General features: G+C 37.8%; 1 protein-coding gene across 1 annotated transcript in view; it reads left to right on the forward strand.

The window, feature by feature from the left end:
- The window catches only part of PDE1A (phosphodiesterase 1A), a 294992-nt gene extending 275492 nt beyond the window's left edge, over positions 1 to 19500 (forward strand). Inside the window, exons 14-15 of the mRNA XM_069577054.1 lie at positions 14860 to 14973; positions 17057 to 19500. Coding sequence (XP_069433155.1) covers positions 14860 to 14930 — 71 coding nt within the window. The 3' untranslated portion in view covers positions 14931 to 14973; positions 17057 to 19500. The remainder of the gene's footprint in view (positions 1 to 14859; positions 14974 to 17056) is intronic.
- Positions 19501 to 20142: the final 642 nt, after the last annotated feature.

Raw genomic sequence — 20142 nt, forward strand, 5'->3', positions numbered from 1 at the left:
TTGGCACAGAATCCTTTAGGAAAATAAAACATTTCTAAAAAAGAGTATTCTAAAAAAAATTAAAAAAAAATAAAAAAGAGTATTCTGCAGACCTAAATGCTCTCATAAAGAAGACATTTTAACTAATCCAGGAAACTTGGCTTGTGGCAATTCACTTTTTCCCCAAAAGAATATTTCACCATTGTAATTATTATCCCTTAAAGTGTGCTTAGAGTTAGAGCTTATATATAGCTCAAACTTTCCAATTCTGAGTTTATTTCCTCTAGGAATGTTGTTCAGACTTTGACTAACATAATGTTACCTTGTTAACTATGGGAATCTAGGAAATTCCCAGAAGCCATGCAAAAAAAAAAAAAAAGATTTACAGCTGAAGTCTTTGACCTTTCTTCACTCAGTTCAGTCACTCAGTCGTATCCAACTCTTTGTGACCCTATGGACTGCAGCATGCCAGGCTTCCTTGTCCATCACCAACTCCCGGAGCTTACTCAAACTCATGTCCATCAAGTTGGTGAAGCCATCCAACCATCTCATCCTATGTTGTTTCCTTCTCTCCTACCTTCAATCTTTCCCAGAATCAGGGTCTTTTCTAGGGAGTCAGTTCTTCACATCAGGTGGCCAAAGTATTGAAGCTTCAGCTTCAGCATCAATCCTTCCAATAAATATGCAGGACTGATTTCTTTAAGATTGACTGGTTTAATCTTGCAGTCCAAGGGGCACAAGAGTTTTCTCCAACACCACAGTTCAAAAGCATTAATTCTTCAGTGCTCAGCTTTCTTTATGGTCCAGTTCTCACATCCATACATGACTACTGGAAAAACAATAGCTTTGACTACATGGACCTTTGTTGGCAAAGTACTGTCTCTGCTTTTTAATATTCTGTCTAGGTTTGTCACAGCTTTTCTTCCAAGGAGCAAGCATCTTTTAATTTCATGGCTGCAGTCACCTTCTGCAGTATTTTGTATCCCAAGAAAATAGGCTATCACTGTTTCCATTATTTCCCCATCTATTTGCCACTAGTGATGGGAGTGGATGCCGCGAACTTCATTTTTTTGAATGTCAAGTTTTAAGCCAGCTTTTTCACTCTCCTCTTTCACTTTCATTAAGAGGCTCTTCACTTTCTGCCATAAGGGTGGTATCATCTGCATATCTGAGTTTGTTGATATTTCTCCCAGCAATCTTGATTACAGCTTGTGCTTCATCCAGCCTGGCATTTCCCATGACTTTTCTTCAGTTCAGTTCAGTTCAGTTCAGTCGCTCAGTCATGTCCGACTCTTTGCGACCCCGTGAATCGCAGCACGCCAGGCCTTCCTGTCCATCACCAACTCCCAGAGTTCACCCAAACTCATGTCCTCGAGTTGGTGATGCTATCCAGCCATCTCACCCTCCATCATCCCTTTCTCCTCCTGCCCTCAATCTTTCCCAGCATCAGGGTCTTTTCCAATGAGTCAACTCTTCACATAAGGTGGCCAAAGTATTGGAATTTCAGCTTCGGCATCAGTCCTTCCAATGAACACCCAGGACTGATCTCCTTTAGGATGGACTGGTTGGATCTCCTTGCAGTCCAAGGGATTCTCAAGAGTCTTCTCCAACACCACAGTTCAAAAGCATCAATTCTTCGGTGCTCAGCTTTCTTCACAGTCCAACTCTCACATCCATATATGACCACTGGAAAAACCATAGCCTTGACTAGATGGACCTTTGTTGGCAAAGTAATGTCTCTGCTTTTGAATATACTGTCTAGGTTGGTCATAACTTTCCTTCCAATGAGTAAGCATCTTTCAATTTCATGGCTGCAATCACCATCTGCAGTCATTTTGGAGCCCCACCCAAATAAAGTCTAACACTGTTTCCACTGTTTCCCCATCTATTTGCCATGAAGTGATGGGACCAGATTCCATGATCTTCATTTTCTGAATGTTGAGCTTTAAGCCAACTTTTTCACTCTCCTCTTTCACTTTCATCACAAGGCTCTTTAGTTCCTCTTCACTTTCTGCCATAAGGGTGATATCATCTGCATATCTGAGTTTGTTAATATTTCTCCCAGCAACCTTGATTCCAGCTTGTACTTCTTCCAGCCCAGCGTTTCTCATGATGTACTTTGCATAGAAGTTAAATAAGCAGAGTGACAATATACAGCCTTAACATACTCCTTTTCCTATTTGGAACCAGTCTGTTGTTCCATGTCCAGTTCTAACTGTTGTTTCCTGACCTGCATATAGGTTTCTCAAGAGACAGATATATTTAATTTCTCTGAAGAAATTATGGAAAGTGTAGGGGAAAAGAAAAATGATCCAATAAATCTCTTCATGTGAGGTTTAATACATAAGCCTTCTAGGGAAAATGGTGAAAATCTTTAAGAATCTGATGCTCAAACTTTATTTCCATATCATCTTCAAAACCCAACCTAGGCTCATTTTGTAGCAAGATAACTTATCGTGAGTGACCTTTGAAGAGTTGGACTACTTGTGATTTGTATCAGGAAACTTTTGTGAAAGTTGAAGAGAGAAATTCAGCACAAGAACCCACACAATAAAAATATCTCATTACTCTGGACATGGAACTCTTTCAGAAGTGTTCTGTGTCCCCATATCACCCTTCTATCTGGGCTAAGCATGTATACAGTTGCTGGTTACAGAAAACCCACAGTCATCCATAAGAAATAGAAATCTCATCAAATAAAAGAATTTCAACAAAAATAAGGTAATGGTTTTGGTGTTTTCTTCAATGTAGAGGTAAGAGAGTATCTATAAACTCCAAGTGATAGTGAAGGACAGGGAAGCCTGGTGTGTTGTAGTCCATGGGATGGCAGAGTCGGACACGACTTGGTGACTGAACAACAGCAACAATTCAAAATAAGTTCACCTCCATCTTGAAACCTCCCTAGTGGCTCAGACAGTAAAGACTCTGCCTGCAAAGCAGAAGACCTGGGTTCAATTTGGGTTTGGAAACATTTCCAAGGGACTGGAAATAAAGAACAATTTTTCCTTTAAAAAAAATAAACCTGAACATTTCCTTGGACTTCCCTGGTAGCTCAGATAGTAAAGAATCTGCCAGCAATGCAGAAGACCTGGGTTCAATACTTGGGTCCAGAAGATCTCCTGGAGAAGGGAATGGCAACCCATTCCAATATCCTAGATTGAGAAATTCCATGGACAGAAGAAACTAGTGGGCTACAGTCAATGGGATCGTAAGGAGTTGGACACGTCTAAGCAGCTAACACGTCAAGGCTGTATATTGTCATCCTGCTTATTTAACTTATATGCAAAGTACATCATGAGAAATGCTGGACTGGAAGAAACACAAGCTGGAATCAAGATTGCCAGGAGAAATATCAATAACCTCAGATATGCAGATGATATCACCCTTATGACAGAAAGTGAAGAGGAACTAAAAAGCTTCTTGATGAAAGTGAAAGAGAGTGAAAAGTTGGCTTAAAGCTCAACATTCAGAAAACGAAGATCATGGCATCCGGTCCCATCACTTCATGGGAAGTAGATGGGGAAACAGTGGAAACACTTTATTTTGGGGGGCTCCAAAATCACTGCAGATGGTGATTGCAGCCACGAAATTAAAAGACGCTTACTCCTTGGAAGGAAAGTTATGACCAACCTAGACAGTATATTCAAAAGCAGAGATATCATTTTGCCAACAAAGGTCCATCTAGTCAAGGCTATGGTTTTTCCTGTGGTCATGTTTGTATGTGAGCATTGGACTGCGAAGAAGGCTGAATGCCGAAGAATTGATGCGTTTGAACTGTGGTGTTGGAGAAGACTCTTGAGAGTCCCTTGGACTGCAAGGAGATCCAACCAGTCCATTCTGAAAGAGATCAGCCCTGGAATTTCTTTGGAAGGAATGATGCTAAAGCTGAAGCTCCAGTACTTTGGCCACCTCATGAGAAGAGTTGACTCATTGGAAAAGACTGTGATCCTGGGAGGGATTGGGGGCAGGAGGAGAAGGGGATGACAGAGGATGGGATGGCTGGATGGCATCACTAACTCAATGGACGTGAGTCTGAGTGAACTCCGGGAGTTGGTGTTGGACAGGGAGGCCTGATGTGCTGCGATTCATGGGGTTGCAAAGAGTCGGACACGATTGAGCGACTGAACTGAACTGAACTGAGCTGAAGCTGCTAACACATACATCCATCATGAAAGTAATTCTGTTATATTAGCCATTGTGGTTTAGAGATCACACTGCTCCCACAATCCTGGCTAAATGTCACAGATCAATAAAGTGCTCTGTGACTGATCGCTTAAAGTGCTTTTATTTTAAAGCATGGATCTACAAATTCTAAATGTACTGCATGCAATAGGACCAAATTGCGTACATGACCAGGAGAAGCGATTTATTCCACTACTAATTTCAACTAACTCTAATTAGACAAGATACTCTATATACTTTTCTTCAAAATAGCCTAAGTTAGGAGGAACATGTACATAGGAGAGAAGAAGTAGCATGGAAGGCATTTTGTGAAAACATTAGTCTTCCTCATTCCAGATGAGATAGCTGGACTCCCGAGACTAGTTTCTACTTTGGCTGACTCTTAGACCTTAATCAATGTCGTTATGAACTAAGCCCTCTAAGATTTGGTGACTAAAGCTAAACAAACAAACAAACAAAAAAAAACCAGCAATTGTTTGGGGGTATGTTTGTCAAAAAACATGAATAAAATATCATCAGGTATATCTAAAGCCTCCTTGAATTTTGGATTATGCACACCCCCAATATTTTCTCAGTCTTTTTTTCTGTAGTAAGTACCTACTTGCTGAAAATTATGCATTCAGCTTGATGAATATTGTAAGCGGTTTTTGTCTCCAAGGGGAAAATGGCAAACAAAATCAATTCATAAACTCTTCTCTCGTCTTCTATAGATGGAAAATCATACCGAAAAAGTGCTCTTTTCACTGAAGAATATGATCATAAACACTAAAAAATTAATAATTTGTGATGTTTGCAGTCTTTGAAACAATTCCTTGTTCTTGCTATGTATGAATATGCATGGAAAATACTATATGCAGGTTGCGATCCCTAAGGTCTGCCGTTGATGGTGTTGCAGGATGGAAGTCAGAAATCGTTGAGACAGAAATGATGGTGGAGTTTTCATATTTACATCTTTTGACTTTTTCAGTGTACTTACCTCAGTCATATATTTATGCTAGATTTTAAATAGAATAACTTCTCATTACTCCCAGAGAAAGGAAATCTCTATTATTTCTTCTCCATGGTATGAGAATATGGCAAGAGAATATTTGGGTCCTTCTTGCATCCTTCACTTTGAAATACCCCTGAGTATAGGCCCTGTGTGGGGCTTGGGATTTGAGTATTAGCCTGTCTGTCCTGCAGGTGTTACTATAGGAAATAATAGTAAAAGGAAAGTTTTCTTTTGTAGGGAGTGCTGCTCACCTTTCTTACTATCAAACTACTCATTCTTCTCTGAAGAACTGAATCTTGAATCTCAGTAGTTTGTCAGAACAGGAAGATTAAAAATGGCATGTTTTTTCAACTTCAGTCTTTGCATTGTATTTCTCCAGGCAACACAAAATGCTATTGCTCTTTTAGATACAACAGAAATCTGCCCCTTTGCAGAGAGTTTCTACTGTGTGACCAAACTATTTGATTTAATATGTGACTCTGAGGTTGAGGGCTTAGTTTGGCTCCTTAGATGGTACGTGACTTTGGGCAATAAAAAATTTAGGGAGGATTAAAGGGTAAAATACAAGGAGCATTGGGCACAGTGCTTGGTACATGATAACTATTCTTTGAATATTAACTACTGTTTTTGCTGTTGCTGGTAATACTATTATTAACAGCAATAAACTTTGCAATTGTTTCTTATTAACCTATATTCTAACAGATCACTTATGATTTCATAAATCAATATGTAACAGCATATTCATGTTAAAAATCCATGTAGACAGACTTTAATAAGGATTTGAAATTTAAAGTTGTTTACGTGTTAATATTGCATACTTTTTAAAGGTTTAGTATAAAGACCTAGTGGAGAAGGAAATGGCAGCCCACTCCTGTATTCTTGCCTGGAGAATTCCATGGACCGAAGAACCTGGCAGGCTGCAGTCCATGGGATTGCAAAGAGTCAGACAGGACCGAGCAACTAATGCACACACTCACATAAAGACTTAGAGTTCAAAATCTGATCATATCTCATGTTCATGTTTGGACCCTTTTAAAATACAAGAGCTCAGAACCTTATGGAATATTGTAGGCCAGAGATTGTGGATAATTGGGAAGATTATATAATGTGCTTGCTGCACTGGTTTTTCTAACATTATTAAAATTGAATAATTTAAGAAATAAATTTCTGATTGTAGTAGCATCATGTTATAAAATCTCACATTGAAAATAAAAAACCAATTTTTGTTTAACTTTCAAATTGAGTAGAATTGATGACAAAGCAGTAAAATGAAGAATTGATCTTTTAATAGTTCCCTAGAGCCAGGAAACATGGATAATACTCTATTCTGCATATATAGGGGAGTGAGAATTAATGACTTATGCTTAGAACAATAACCCTCAGGGTTTTTAGCAGGGTTATCTATTATTAAAACAAGTTCAGTTATGTTCAGTATTCTCCATTTAGGCACAAAAGTAGATTTGCATTAAACATTTTTGCTGAAAGCAGCTGAGATCTTTTTCTTAATCCAGGTTCAAATAGAAAACCCAATTAACTTGGATACTAAAAGCAAAGCCAAAATGTTTCAGTCAATTTACAATTTTTCCCAGCTTTTAACTTTTGAAACTAGTTTAGATGAATACCCCAAATTAGTATTCTTTATGTATTTTTTTCTCTCTTCATCTGTAAAAAATAAAGAAAATGTGAATTTTGGCACACTTCTAAGACCCGGTTTTCAACCTATATTTTCCCTGATTGAGAAGGTAGAGAAGGCCCATATTGCCTTTCGCATTAAATTGGTTCTAAGAGCCAAATCTTAAAATACCCACAACTGGTTCCCATCACTCTTTACAGCAAAGTATGATTTGAGCGATTTTCGTTTCACTACCCTAAATCTTTCTCCTTCTTTCCTACCTTTGAAGATAATAAATGCCCTTACATTATCACCATCTCTCTGCCACCAGAGCCTATTTCCTAAAAACAGAATTCCATGTGCATGCGTGCTTAGTACAGTCATGTCTGACTCTTTGAGACTCAATGGTTTGTATCCCACCAGGCTCCTCTGTCCGTGGGATTCTCCAGGCAGGACTACTAGGGTGGGTTGCCATGCCCTCCTCCAGGGGATCTCCCCAACCCAGGGATCAGATCCAGTGATCAAACCCACATCTCTGGCATTGCAGGCAGATTATTTACCACTGAACCACTGGGGACACAACTACCATATGACCCAGCAATCCCACCACTGGGCATATACCCTGCTGCTGCTGCTGCTAAGTCGCTTCAGTCGTGTCCGACTCTGTGCAACCCCATAGACTGCAGCCCACCAGGCTCCGCTGTCCCTGGGATTCTCCAGGCAAGAACACTGGAGTGGGTTGCCAAAACCATAATTCAAAAAGACACACACATCCCAATGTTCATTGCAGCACTATTTATAATAACTAGGACATAGAAGCAATTTAGATGTCCATCTACAGATGAATGGATAAAGATGTGGTGCCTATATAACATGGAATATTAGCCATAAAAAGGAATTAAATCGGGTCATTTATAGTGAGGTGGATAAACCTAGAGTCTGTAATAGAGAGTGGAAATATGTCAGAAAAAGAAAAACAAAATATCATATATTAATGTGATAATTGGATGGCATCACTGATGCAATGGACATGAGTTTGAACAAGCTCTGGGAGATAGTGAAGGACAGGGAAGCCTGGCATGCTGCAGTCCACGGAATTGCAAAGAGTTGGACATGACTTAGTGACTGAATAACAAAAACACGTATATATGGAATCTAGAAAAATGGTACTGATGAACCTTTTTGCAGGGCAGTAATGGAGACCCAGACACAGAGAACTGACTTGTGGACACAGGGAGGGAAGAGAGTGGAACAAATTGAGAGAGTTGCGCTGACATTTATATTAATACATTACTATGTGTCAAGGGCTTCCCAGATGCTGCTGGTAAAGAATCCTCCTGCCAGTGCAGGAGGTGCCAGACACGCAGGTTCAGAAGATCCCTTGGAGTAGGAAGTGGCAACCCACGTCAGATCCCTTGGAGTAGGAAGTGGCAACCCACGTCAGGATTCTTGCCTGGAAGATCCCATGGACAGAGAAGCCTAACGGGCTACAGTCCATGGGGTTTCAGAGTCGGACACAATTGAACCACTAACACCATGTGTGAAATAAGTATCTAGTGGGAAGTTGCTGTGTAATACAGAGAGCTCAGCTTGGTAATCTGTGATGACCTAGATGGGTGGGATGGTGGGCGTGGCTCAAGAGGAAAGTCTACAGAAGATGACGATGGACAGGGAAGCCTGGTGCGCTCAGTGGGTGGAGTCACAAAGATCTGGACACGACTTAGCTACTGAACAACAGTAGGTGATTCACATTGTTGTACAGCAGAAACTAACACAACATAGTAGAGCAATTATACTCTACTAAATAAATTTTAAAAAAAGATCTGTGATTCAATCAGACAAATCCCATCTGGAAATAAGTATTTCAATAGATATTAAAGCATTCTCCTAAAAGAATGGTGCCAAAGGGGAAATTATTACTTTAGTTATATTTTATAGGAACACTAAGTCAAGTTTTCTCAACTGGGCTTCGCTTCTTCCTTGGCACGTCTTTCTTTCCAGTCTCCGGCCTTTTTTCATGTTTGGCTTGTACATCTCACCTCCCTACTCCCCTTGTTGGAGAATATTCCTATCCTCATGCCACCAAAACACATGCATCCTACAGACCCAATTTTAGACTGAACTCTTTTAAGGAGCCAGTTCATTATTTCTCTACATTGTTTTAACTCTAGGTTCAATGGAACTTTGAGATTTCTGGCTGTTTGATGTGGTACCGGGCCCTCTAAGTTGAGTGAAATGTTAGTGAAAGGCAGTTGATTATAGAAAGAAATCTTTACTTTCCATAGATCACGTCTAATCAGCTCTGTGTAGAACTCACCACACCTTTAGGTGCCTAATACATGCGTACTGGGATTCATTCTGGCATTTGCCAATGTGCATCAAGGTGTTTTGTATTGCTTTAGTAAACCAAAAAATAATTAGCCATTTCTTGATTTGAGTCTTGTGTAACACTTTATGAAATAAAGCATTACTTTACTTTACAGGATTGTAACTAGCACATTTGGAAACGGGTGGGATTTTTCTTCAGCAGCCTCACCTTCTTTTCCCTTCTCATCTCTCTTGGTGTTTAGCGTTCACTCCTTCCTTTGTTTACTATTACCTTCATGCATGAAGCAAAATTTATCCTGAGGCAGAAAATATACAACTATTTACTCTCGAGAGGCATTTAAATGAAGCGTAGTTTCTCCTGGTGTGAAGATTCCTTATTCTCAATCTATAAAGCACATTGGATCATACAGATGCTGAAACACTGATTAGAATCAGAAGCACTGATTTATCTCACGTTACATTTCTCCAATGAATGTAGCTTCCAAATCCTAGATCATGTATTCTTCCTGGTAATTGGCAACGTAAGCTATATAAATGGACCAAAAATAGAACTGAATCAACATAGACAGATCTACCTGGATAAGCAAACACTGCTATATGAGCAAAAGTAGTATTTTTCCTTTTTAAAAAATATATTTATTTATTTGGTTGTGTCAGAAATTAGTTGTAGCAAGCAGGATGTTGTGTTATGTGTTATGTTGTGTTACATGGCTTCTTTCACTGGGGACACAGACTCTGTAGTTGTAGAACTTGGGCTTAGTTGCTCTGAGGCATGTGAGATCCTAGCTCCCTGGCCAGGGGTTGGACCCACATCCCTTGCATTGCAAGGCAGATTCTTAACCAGGTGAACCACCAGGGAAGTCCCAAGGCAGTATTTTTCTTGTGAAGAAATGAGAATGCAGTATAACTCAGAACTAGTGTTTCTGTTGAAAAGATTACACAAACTGATTTCTGGCCACATATTTTCTAAGCACTATTTGTTGTTGCTGATAAATATGGAAATTAACTGGATTATTTTTAAGGGATGATATGGGGGACTGTCTACCAAACCCTTCTAGGCCATGGTGCCTTGGAGTAGTCAGTTATCACTTCCCACTGTGTTTTTCTCATTTCTAAGATGGAAATTATGCTGATAGTTTTACTACTGTATGTAGGGATTATTGAATCAGACAAGAGAGAAATATGTGAAGGCAAATATTGATATAAACCATTAAATTAAATCAATTATTGTATTTTTTATATCTGCAGAAGGAATTATCTTTTTGTGATTTCTGAATTCTACATATTAGGAAAACACAACAAGCACATGAAATCTGTTATTTCTTTAGGTATTAGTATTTAGGACAAAACCAATCTTTGAAAAGAGAGTAGGTTTAAAGTCTGTGTGTAAAAAAATATTAGTAACTAAGAATAAATGACAGGTATGGCAGGAATGGTGAAGGTGGTATGCTAATGATTGTAGTTTGGGAAATGGTGAAGCTATAGGGCAAGATTCTGGCTTGGCTTGGTCAGAGAGATTCAGCCATTGGGTAGCCTTAGCACCTGAGGCAGATGATTCGACCTGCATCTCTTTGTATAGTTTGCCATGAAGATTCAGGGAATTAAGATGACTGAAGCACTTAAAATAGTGCCCACCACCGAGCAGTTGTTCACAAAGTGTTGTTATTGTTCTATTTTCAACTGAATAATAATTTATCCCAGCAGATTGTTTTTTAAATAAGAGTTCAACAAGACCATAACTGGGCAGCCGGAGTCTCTAATACCCAGCTGATCATGTGCCTTACATTATTCCCTGCAAGTATTGTTTTTATCGTCTATGAGGCTAACATATTATATTAGAGTTACTAATATAATAGTGAGCTCAGATTACAGGCTGAGTTTAGATTAGCTAAATTTAGAGGATTTCTGTTTATTTGGGTAGGTCTGTCCCTCCTATGAGCACTATCTTCTCCCTACACCCCACCGAGTTTAGACTATGTTTCTAAAGAGAAAACCATATTTCCATCCCTTTACAAATTACTTTCTTCAAATTTCAACATTTAGATGCCACGTAAAAGCTCTTTGAGATGAACAGAATTATCTGTTTCCTTACTTGCGCTACCTTTTTCCTGGCTATCAAAAGAGCTTCTATGCACTTGCTTTGAGCAAACCCATTGCATTCATTCCTACGGGGTAGTTTTCTATGTATGTTAACTTGCGAATCTCTTTGCTAAAATGGAGTTCCAAGATCACTTTATGGGTTTCATTGAAATAATAGTGACTTGAAAGTAAATAATTTTGACTTCAGTGTATCTATTAATATTTATGGTCTGCACTGAAGGAAATCACTTGATTTCTGGGACTGATTCTTACCCATAAAAATAAGTTAGACTAGGTCAAACATTTTTAACCCAGGTTATATAGATGAAGTCTATACATTTGGAGAGTGATTTTTTTTACTAACCTATAACTAAAATTAGGATTTTCTTCATTTGTAGGCAACAATACACAGTAACATTTGTGATATTTGTGTTTGTCACCAATGTGCTTAGTCACTTAGTCATATCTGATTATTTTCAATCCCATGGACTGTAGCCCACCAGTCTCCTCTGTCCTTGGGATTTTTCATGCAAGTAAAGTGGAGTAGGTTGCCAGTTCCTTCTCCAGGGGATCTTCCTGACCCAGGGATTGAACCTGTGTCTCCTGTATTGCAGGAAGATTCTTTACCTTCTGAGCCATTTGTGAAGCCCATCACCAATAGAATCATCAATATTTTCATAACATTTAAATTCATGAAGAAACCTTATAGTATCCTTTGATCTCATTATTGCAGAATTATATAGATGATAGACCTGCAGCTAGACCTTGTTAGTTAATGAATTAATGAAGAAAGACATTTGTTACTGTATCATATCTTAAGGATTACTTGAAGATGTTGATAATTATATTTAATATAAATGAAATCCTTTGTATATCATTTATTTATGAATTTTATTTTAAGGAAATCATAGGTTTCATCAAACTAAAAGAGGGGACAATTCAAAACTTGTGGGACCTTGCATTATAAGGATGTTTCTTAGAAGGTCTTTTACACAGACCACTCTTTGGTCATGAACATGATCTAAAATGTGATGACTTTATCTAAAATCAATGAATGTGATGAATTGAAAAATGCATTTCTTCTTTTCTGACAGAATGATATCTCATCTCTCAGAATGATATGGATTTCTCTTTTTACGAAAGCCTACGAGTCACTGTCAAAGAGTATTATCCAAGTTAGTTGTAAAGCCTTCTATAACTAAAGATTTATTAACTAAAAGTAATATGATTTGAATATGCTGAAGACCTGAATTCAGTATTTTCCTAAGCATTCTGGCTGACATGCAATTGACTGGTAATGTTATGTATGTGCCCCTGGAAACATCTGGAATTTTACAGTTTCAAGGAACACATTTTTTTTTCCTCAGGGCTACAAAAGTCTTGTCATGGGTTGGTCACAGTTTTAAATTGCTACTTTCCTAACTGTGTGTATGGAATTACTCTTGGATATAGTCTGTGTAACATTTTTGTAATGCTGTGTTTTAACCATGTTATTTTACTCCTCTTCCATTCTTTATTACTGGGGAGCTCTTTATCCACTAGAAATAAGAGCATTTGATTATTGGTAAATCTCAGTGTCTTTTGTCCACTGTAAAAGGTTCTCAAAAATTTTGAGAGGATTACTTAATTACTTATATTTCTTTCTTTTAATTAAATCTATTTTTCCCCATTCTGTTCTCTTCTATTCTATTTTCTTCTGTTCTAGTCTAGTCATAAGTAGCAAGATTTAAATCAAAAGTTTAAGACAAGGCTAGATGATAAATGTCAGAAACACATGAACTTGGGAAGCAGAAATTTCAAAGAAGATCCAAAAGTCAGTTATAAGGTGCCTATAACCATCACCCAATTCAAATAATTGAAAAGGTCAGGTTGTTGATGGTTAGAATAAGATTTGTGAGGAAGCATTCTTTAATGCATTCTCTGCTATTGGGAAAGGTATAGAAATTCTTCCCTCTTCATCTCAAACCAAAGGAAGATAGTTTCACCCTTGGAGAGCTAGAAGTAAAGGGGATATTGGGAATGGAATCTGTATCTTATGTGAGACATACAAAATGTTAGAAGGTGACAGATAAGCTGAAGGAGAGGAAGCTATGTAGATTTCAGCCTTTCCTCAACTAATTTATAGGAATAAAGGCCTAAAGACCGTTTCATGTGGACCGAATGTAGCGTATCTGTATTTGGAAGCATGATAGGGCCTTAGGAGACAAAATCTGGAGATGTACTAACACATTTCCAGGGGCTGTGGACATTGTGAAAGAACATGTGTCCATGCCAAGGTTGTGAGAAGTCTCCAACCGTGGGCCTTGGCAAGAAGTCCCTGGAGAGCCCATGAATGTGCTCACAGAGTAGTCAGCTCTATACCCCTGCAGGTCTAGTGACCCCAAAGCCACCCTCCAGTGGCAGTCTTAGCCTTCCCTCTCTTGCCCCAGCTTAGGGGTCCAAGGTAGCCAGCTGACAGGACAAACAGCACTGCTTGTTTCTCGCCTAATAAATCCTGCCTGCTTGAGCTTAAAAGAATAAAGAAAGAAACATCAATCCAGCTCTCCTCCCCCACCCCCCATGACCACAGTTTCTAGGCTCTGCAACAAATCCAAGGTTGGGAAGAAGTTTTATCTGTTTTAAGGTTGATGTATATTGTATGTGATTAGACCTAAGACACTGGCAATTTAATGTGATCACACGATGTTTTTATTATCTAAGAATGATTGGAAAAGTCCTGATACTACCTAAAAGATTGAACCTGAGACAGAAGAAAAGTTCCCCTGCTAAGTATATTTTCAAGAGAGTAAAGGACAAAATAATTTTGCTTTGTGATAATACTCCCTAAGTGCTGTATGTTCGCTAGTTTTATGAACTCAGTAAAAATCTATTGCAGTTGAGACAATGCAGTCTTACAATATATCTTGGAAAAACAATCTCAAAATCAGCTGGTGCAGTTTAATCGTCAACATATTTTCAATCAAATTTTAGATGGAAAGAACATTCTATAATATGTGACTATTTTCTGAAATATCAAAGTATTTTGAGTAATTGACTCAAAAACTAACTTCCTCTAATTTTTAATTTTCTCACATAATAATTCTCTTTTATCTGTACATTTTGCTCTATGTTGTATTTTTTTTAATAGATTCTCTGCAGCCTCTCTAGAAATGTTGGAATATTTTCCATGCTATTTTTTTTCAAAGTCTATATAGAAGCTGAGTGATCCTAAGATTATAAATTCCATTAGTTTGTTTTGGCAGATGATATATCTTAAACATTACATTCTCTTATACTCATTTTTTAAAAGTCATAGCAACTAAGCAATGTGTGATATAAGACAATGAACATTAGAGGGTTTGTTTGAAAGAAGATATTTCAATTAAAATATTTGGAGAAAACATGCATAATTTTTATGTTTGATTTAATAGATGCTTGAACATGTCTCATCTGTTTCATTTCTGTATCTCCAGATTAAAGTTCTGCTTTGCAAACTAGTATAACCACCAGAAGATGACTTGTATACTGTATCAATCCACAGGCTGAAAAGAAAGTATTTGGTATTTTTGAAGAAATGTGCCACAGATCCACTATAAAATCTAGTCTTCAGAGTTTCACTGATTGCTTCAGTTTCCTGACCTAATTAGGTTTTCTCCCTTCAGGTATATTTTGCTTTTGTTTATTTGCTGTTTGTGTGTTTATTTTTCAGGTGAACCTGATCCCCATAAGAACTCAGATCTAGTAAATGCCGAAGAAAAACATGCTGAAACGCATTCATAGGTCTGAAACACCTTAAAGACATCTTTCATTATAAGGATGGGAGGTAATTTTTTTGTTTAGATGAAAAATTTATTTCCAAATTGGATGATTTGGAGAGTATCATTAGAAACAAAGTTATCTTATTTAAATGTCCCTTTGGATTCTTTTCTTTTAAATCTCTATTTTCTGAGGCAAACCCTTAACAAGTAAGCTTTAAATATTTACTGTTTAAGTGTACCTTTTCAAAGGATTCTTGACCTACTCAGCAATAAAAATTATATTTACCAAGACCTTTCAGTCCTTTAAAAATAATAAGCTATATCCTATGGGGAGGTTTAATTCTGTTTTCTTCTACAGTACTTCATACAAGAAATATGAATGTTTTATACCAGTTTCCTTTTCTCCTTCATGTAGGAAATATGAGTGCTTACAGTAGGTGATAATAACAAAGCAAGTGCATATTATAAAACAACATCAATATTTGCTCAAATCCATGGACATCGCATCAGTGATTATCCCTTTAAAAATTCAGCTTCTAGGGCTCACCTTTGATCTACCAAATTATCAGCTCTGGGAGTGATGCTAATGTCTGTTTAAAAAGTATAAAAATGAGTCTTGCTATTGGCTTGATGGTAGAGGCAAGAAAAAAATGCTGCAGGTACCATATCAAGTCTTTGAGATGTTATTAGGAGCACCTCAAATGTCGCTTTAAATCGATGAAGTTAAAATGTGATTAGCCATAACTGTTTTATACATGCTGCATTTAGACTCGCTTATGGCAAAAAAGGCATTTTTTAAGGAAATAAATTCACAAGAAATCATGAAGATATATAAAAGCTACATATGCCTAAAAAGCTCTGAATTCAGGTCCCCATTGCTGTCACAAAGGAATGAACAGAATCCCCAACACCACCTCTTTTTAATATAATGAAAGTGCCTTAACATGGTTGCAGCTGTCACCACCACAGTGAGCTGTTTTACAGACGTTTTCCACTGAGCATCACAATAAAGAGAATCTTGCATTACAAAAAACAAAAAAAGAAAAAAATGGGCTAGCTTTTAAGATGAAACATTTCCCAGTATTCTTGACTCAACTGTATGATTCTCTAATCGATACTGATAGTTTCACTAATAGCAACTATCAGTGTCATCCTATCAACAGTCCCAGAGTTGGTGACTGTGATTAATAGTTTACATATGAATTGTGGATAGAAATCAAATCACACACTGGATAGAAATTTTAAAAACCAGCTCTATATTAAAATTTTTAAAGATATTGTCTTGTATTGAAACTCCAATACTTTGGCCACCTGATGCGAAGAGCTGACTCATTTGAAAAGTCCCTGATGCTGGGAAAGATTGAGGGCAGGAGGAGAAGGGGACAACAGAGGATAAGATGGTTGGATGGCATCACTGACTCAATGGACATGAGTTTGGGTAAGCTCTGGGAGTTGGTGATGGACAGGGAGGCCTGGCATGCTGCAGTTCATGGGGTTGCAAAGAGTCGGACATGACTGAGTGACTGAACTGAACTGAAATTGTATTAGTTAACAACGATTCCTCTCCATCACCTCCATCCGAACTTTAGACACACACATACACACAAAAGAGATAGGAAGAGAAATTCCAACTGGTATAAAAAGAATATCTATCATTTTCTGATAAATCTCTTAATTTTACAAGGTCAATAAAGTCCAACATGAAATTGCCACACAATAATTGATGCCCATATATGACTAAAACATGCTCTTCCTTTTCATTTGAATTTTATTTCAAGATAATGAAAACAGCACTAAAATATTCTAAACCCTCAATTTTTCACAAATATTTTCCTCCTCTTTCAACACACACTCAGAACAGGCCATTTTATGAACTTATATAAGAGACAAACATAAATTTTGAGCTACTAATTCTAGCCACATAAATACATTCAAAGATGCTATCACAGATTTTGGCCAGTGTTTCTGTCATTGCTCTTTCTCCGCAATTTGGCCTTCTTCAATCAAACCAGAGAAAATTTAAGGCAAAAGTTGGACATTTTCAAATTTTTATCACTTTGAACCCAGTTATTTCATACGTGACTATGCAATGTATGCACAGAACGTGAGGCATTTAAAAATTTTACTTTCTTGCTTTGTTTTACACAGAGTGCTGTAACTGCAAAACTTTCAAGCTTCTAAGTAAAAGGAAAGCAAAAACAAAATTATAGAAAAATATTTTTGCAGCTCTGGGGCTATTTAGATTGTCCTTGTTGTTTTAAATACATGGGAACCAAGTGAGAAGAGGGGCTGCTCAGAAGTTGTAGTTGAAGTCCTAAGACAACAATGAAGCATCAGAGCCCGGACTCTGTGACCTGATGAACTCTTCATTGTAACTCGCAAGCTGGGAAACCACAGCGAAACCTGTTCCTGAAAGCAGTGAACCAGCCTGCATCCACCACTGTTATTGCAAAGCACTAAAGCATCACCCACATGGGGGTCATCACAATGCAAGTCACGCAAGACCTATGGTCCAAGATGACCAGAACCTCCAGCCCTTGTTGGAGACAGACACTAGAACTGAGAATTGGATTTGCCTTCTGGGGTGTTACTCCCATCAGGATGTAACAAAATATATTACAGGTCAAGGGATAAGGGACAAGAAGTGTGTGTGTGTGTGTGTGTGTGTACTCAAAAATGTCTGTGAAAATGGAAGCCCACACTCTTCTGCACAGAGAGCATTATTTGATGTGATTTATAATTTTACTGCAAACAAACTGCAGCCATTGGAGACTGCTTCCTTGTCATGTTTTGCCTGAGCATGTGCAGAGCCTTGCCTTTGTTCCAAATTGAAGAACTACCTTTATTTGTTACTAGCTGCCAAGAAAGGTCAAGACCAAGTAGGTGTTGTAATTTTCACTGTACAAACTCTTCAATGATTGTGAGACTGAATGAATTTGTTTTTGTGAAAGGTAGAAATCAGATGGAAAAGATCAAGAGTAGTCATCAATTAAAGAAGAAAGTGAAGGTGGATATGTCCATCCTGATGAGTTTTCTGTTGCGCCTGCTTCTTCCCTGGGTTCCACAATGCTAAGCAATATTTTAGAAATGGATGCAATCAGAAGCTTTTAAATCTAAGTAGTGGGAGTTTATAACTCACAACTTAGATATCTTTTCATGTGTAAGCCATATTCTATATGCATATTAGGTATGCATTATTCTAACTTAAGATATATTTGTGCATAGACTGTGTATAAGATGCTTTTAAATGTTCTGTGAATAAGGTCCTTAGCTTTTGTTTCACCTGAAGCATATGTAGAACACAGATAAATAATTGAATTGTATCGTAGATATTATAATGCAATTGATATTTTAAATGCAAGCAGTAAAGATTGATCTATAATGATGTGTGGCAGGGAAAATTTATAGATATGTACATCATGGTGACTTTTTGTCCTTTAACAATGGATTTCTTATTTCTATTTATGGAGAAACTGCAATTACTGCTTTTAATGTCTTTTTTAAGGTAGCTATTTACAAACTAGAAAATATTCTGCATTTAAAATAGAATCTGACTGTCTGGGAAGTCTAATTACTATTGTTCCTATTTGAGCCAGTTGTCTCTCATTAAAGGTATAGACTCTCTCAACAGAGAAATAAATTGAAACACTGCTTCTGAACTGTCATAGGAAACATGTCCACTTTGTTCCTATTAATACTTTAAGATATGTAGACTTTATAACTAAAACAATAGAAGGTATAATGAAGTCATTATTTTCTGTATATGGGTTTTAACCTAATTTTCCAGGTTATGTAACTTATGAAGCACTGTGACAGAACTTGCAGGGGATCCGAGCAAACGTGCTCCATCCCTTCAGAAGAGCTGTCACGCTGTTGATGCACTTATTCCTTTTAAACTAATCTCCCTGTCTCGCTTCCTCTTTCCCTCCTTCTTTTCGTGTCTTTACTTCTCTCTTCTGTATCTTCCTTATTCCCTCTTCTCTCCCTTTAAGACAGCCACTGACTTGTGTTAATTAGCAGGAAGTTAGAGGGAGGGTCGGAGAAGGCGATGGCACCCCACTCCAGTACTCTTGCCTGGAAAATCCCATGGACGGAGGAGCCTGGTGGGCTGCAGCCCATGGGGTCGCTAAGAGTCAGACACAATTGAGCGACTTCACTTTCACTTTCATGCATTGGAGAAGGAAATGGCAACCCACTCCAGTGTTCTTGCCTGGAAAATCCCAGGGACGGGGGAGCCTGGTGGGCTGCCGTCTATGGGGTCACACAGAGTCGGACACGACTGAAGTGATTTAGTAGCAGCAGCAGCAGAGGGAGGGTAGTGGTGCCCGCCCCTTCTTGCGAACATAGTGTTGAATCCATCCTGAAGAGAAGGATGGATAAATGTGACTCCTGAGCCTTAAATTTTTTGCTTAGCATTGTACCTTCAGCTACCCAACATATATCTAACAATTTCATAGGCCTTTTTATTTAAGCAGTATCTCCTTTATTTAATTTTTAACATGACAAGCTACAATTCTTGTTTTTATTCTGCTGTAATTTTCCATATTTTCCTATTATATATGATTGTTAAATAAATCTTACTGGAGGGAAAATATTGTGAACCATTTGGTGCCTGATGTAATTCGATTTGGTGGGGCATTATAAAGTTGATGAAATCAGGGAGAACCAGAAGTACATCATCCTAAAAATTGATATGAGTTCTATCAGAAAGTGATTTTTACTCTATGAAAGAAATGTTCATTGAACAAGTATTATTGCACCTATTATTTGCATGCTCCTGGCTAGATGCATGTGCATATAGGATTCTGGAAAGCTGAATCATTACTCTAGAAATTTCCTGTTTTATAGAGGAGCAAATCTATACACATAAATAACTAAAATGCCACATATAAAGTAATCAGGTACAAATAAAATGCCCCCTCTGGATATTAAAGGAATAAACACTGCCTTTATTTTCAGGGCTTCCAAAAATGGATGGCACATGAGTTGACATTTCAATAACAAATAATAAACAAAAGCTCATATTCATAGCCTATTTTCTACATACAAGCTCCAGGTAAGCACTTAACAAATGTTATCTCTAATCCTCAATCATCCGGTAAAGTGGGTATAAATATGAGTAAGGAAATCATGTCTCAGAGAAAGAGCCTTGTCTAAGGCCATGTGAGTCTCCAGACTGGAATTGGTTCTAGAGCTCTCTGGCATCAGAGACCTCTTTTTCTTCCCACTGCATC

This window comes from Ovis canadensis, chromosome 2 (assembly GCF_042477335.2).
Source record: "Ovis canadensis isolate MfBH-ARS-UI-01 breed Bighorn chromosome 2, ARS-UI_OviCan_v2, whole genome shotgun sequence".
NCBI lineage: Eukaryota > Metazoa > Chordata > Mammalia > Artiodactyla > Bovidae > Ovis > Ovis canadensis.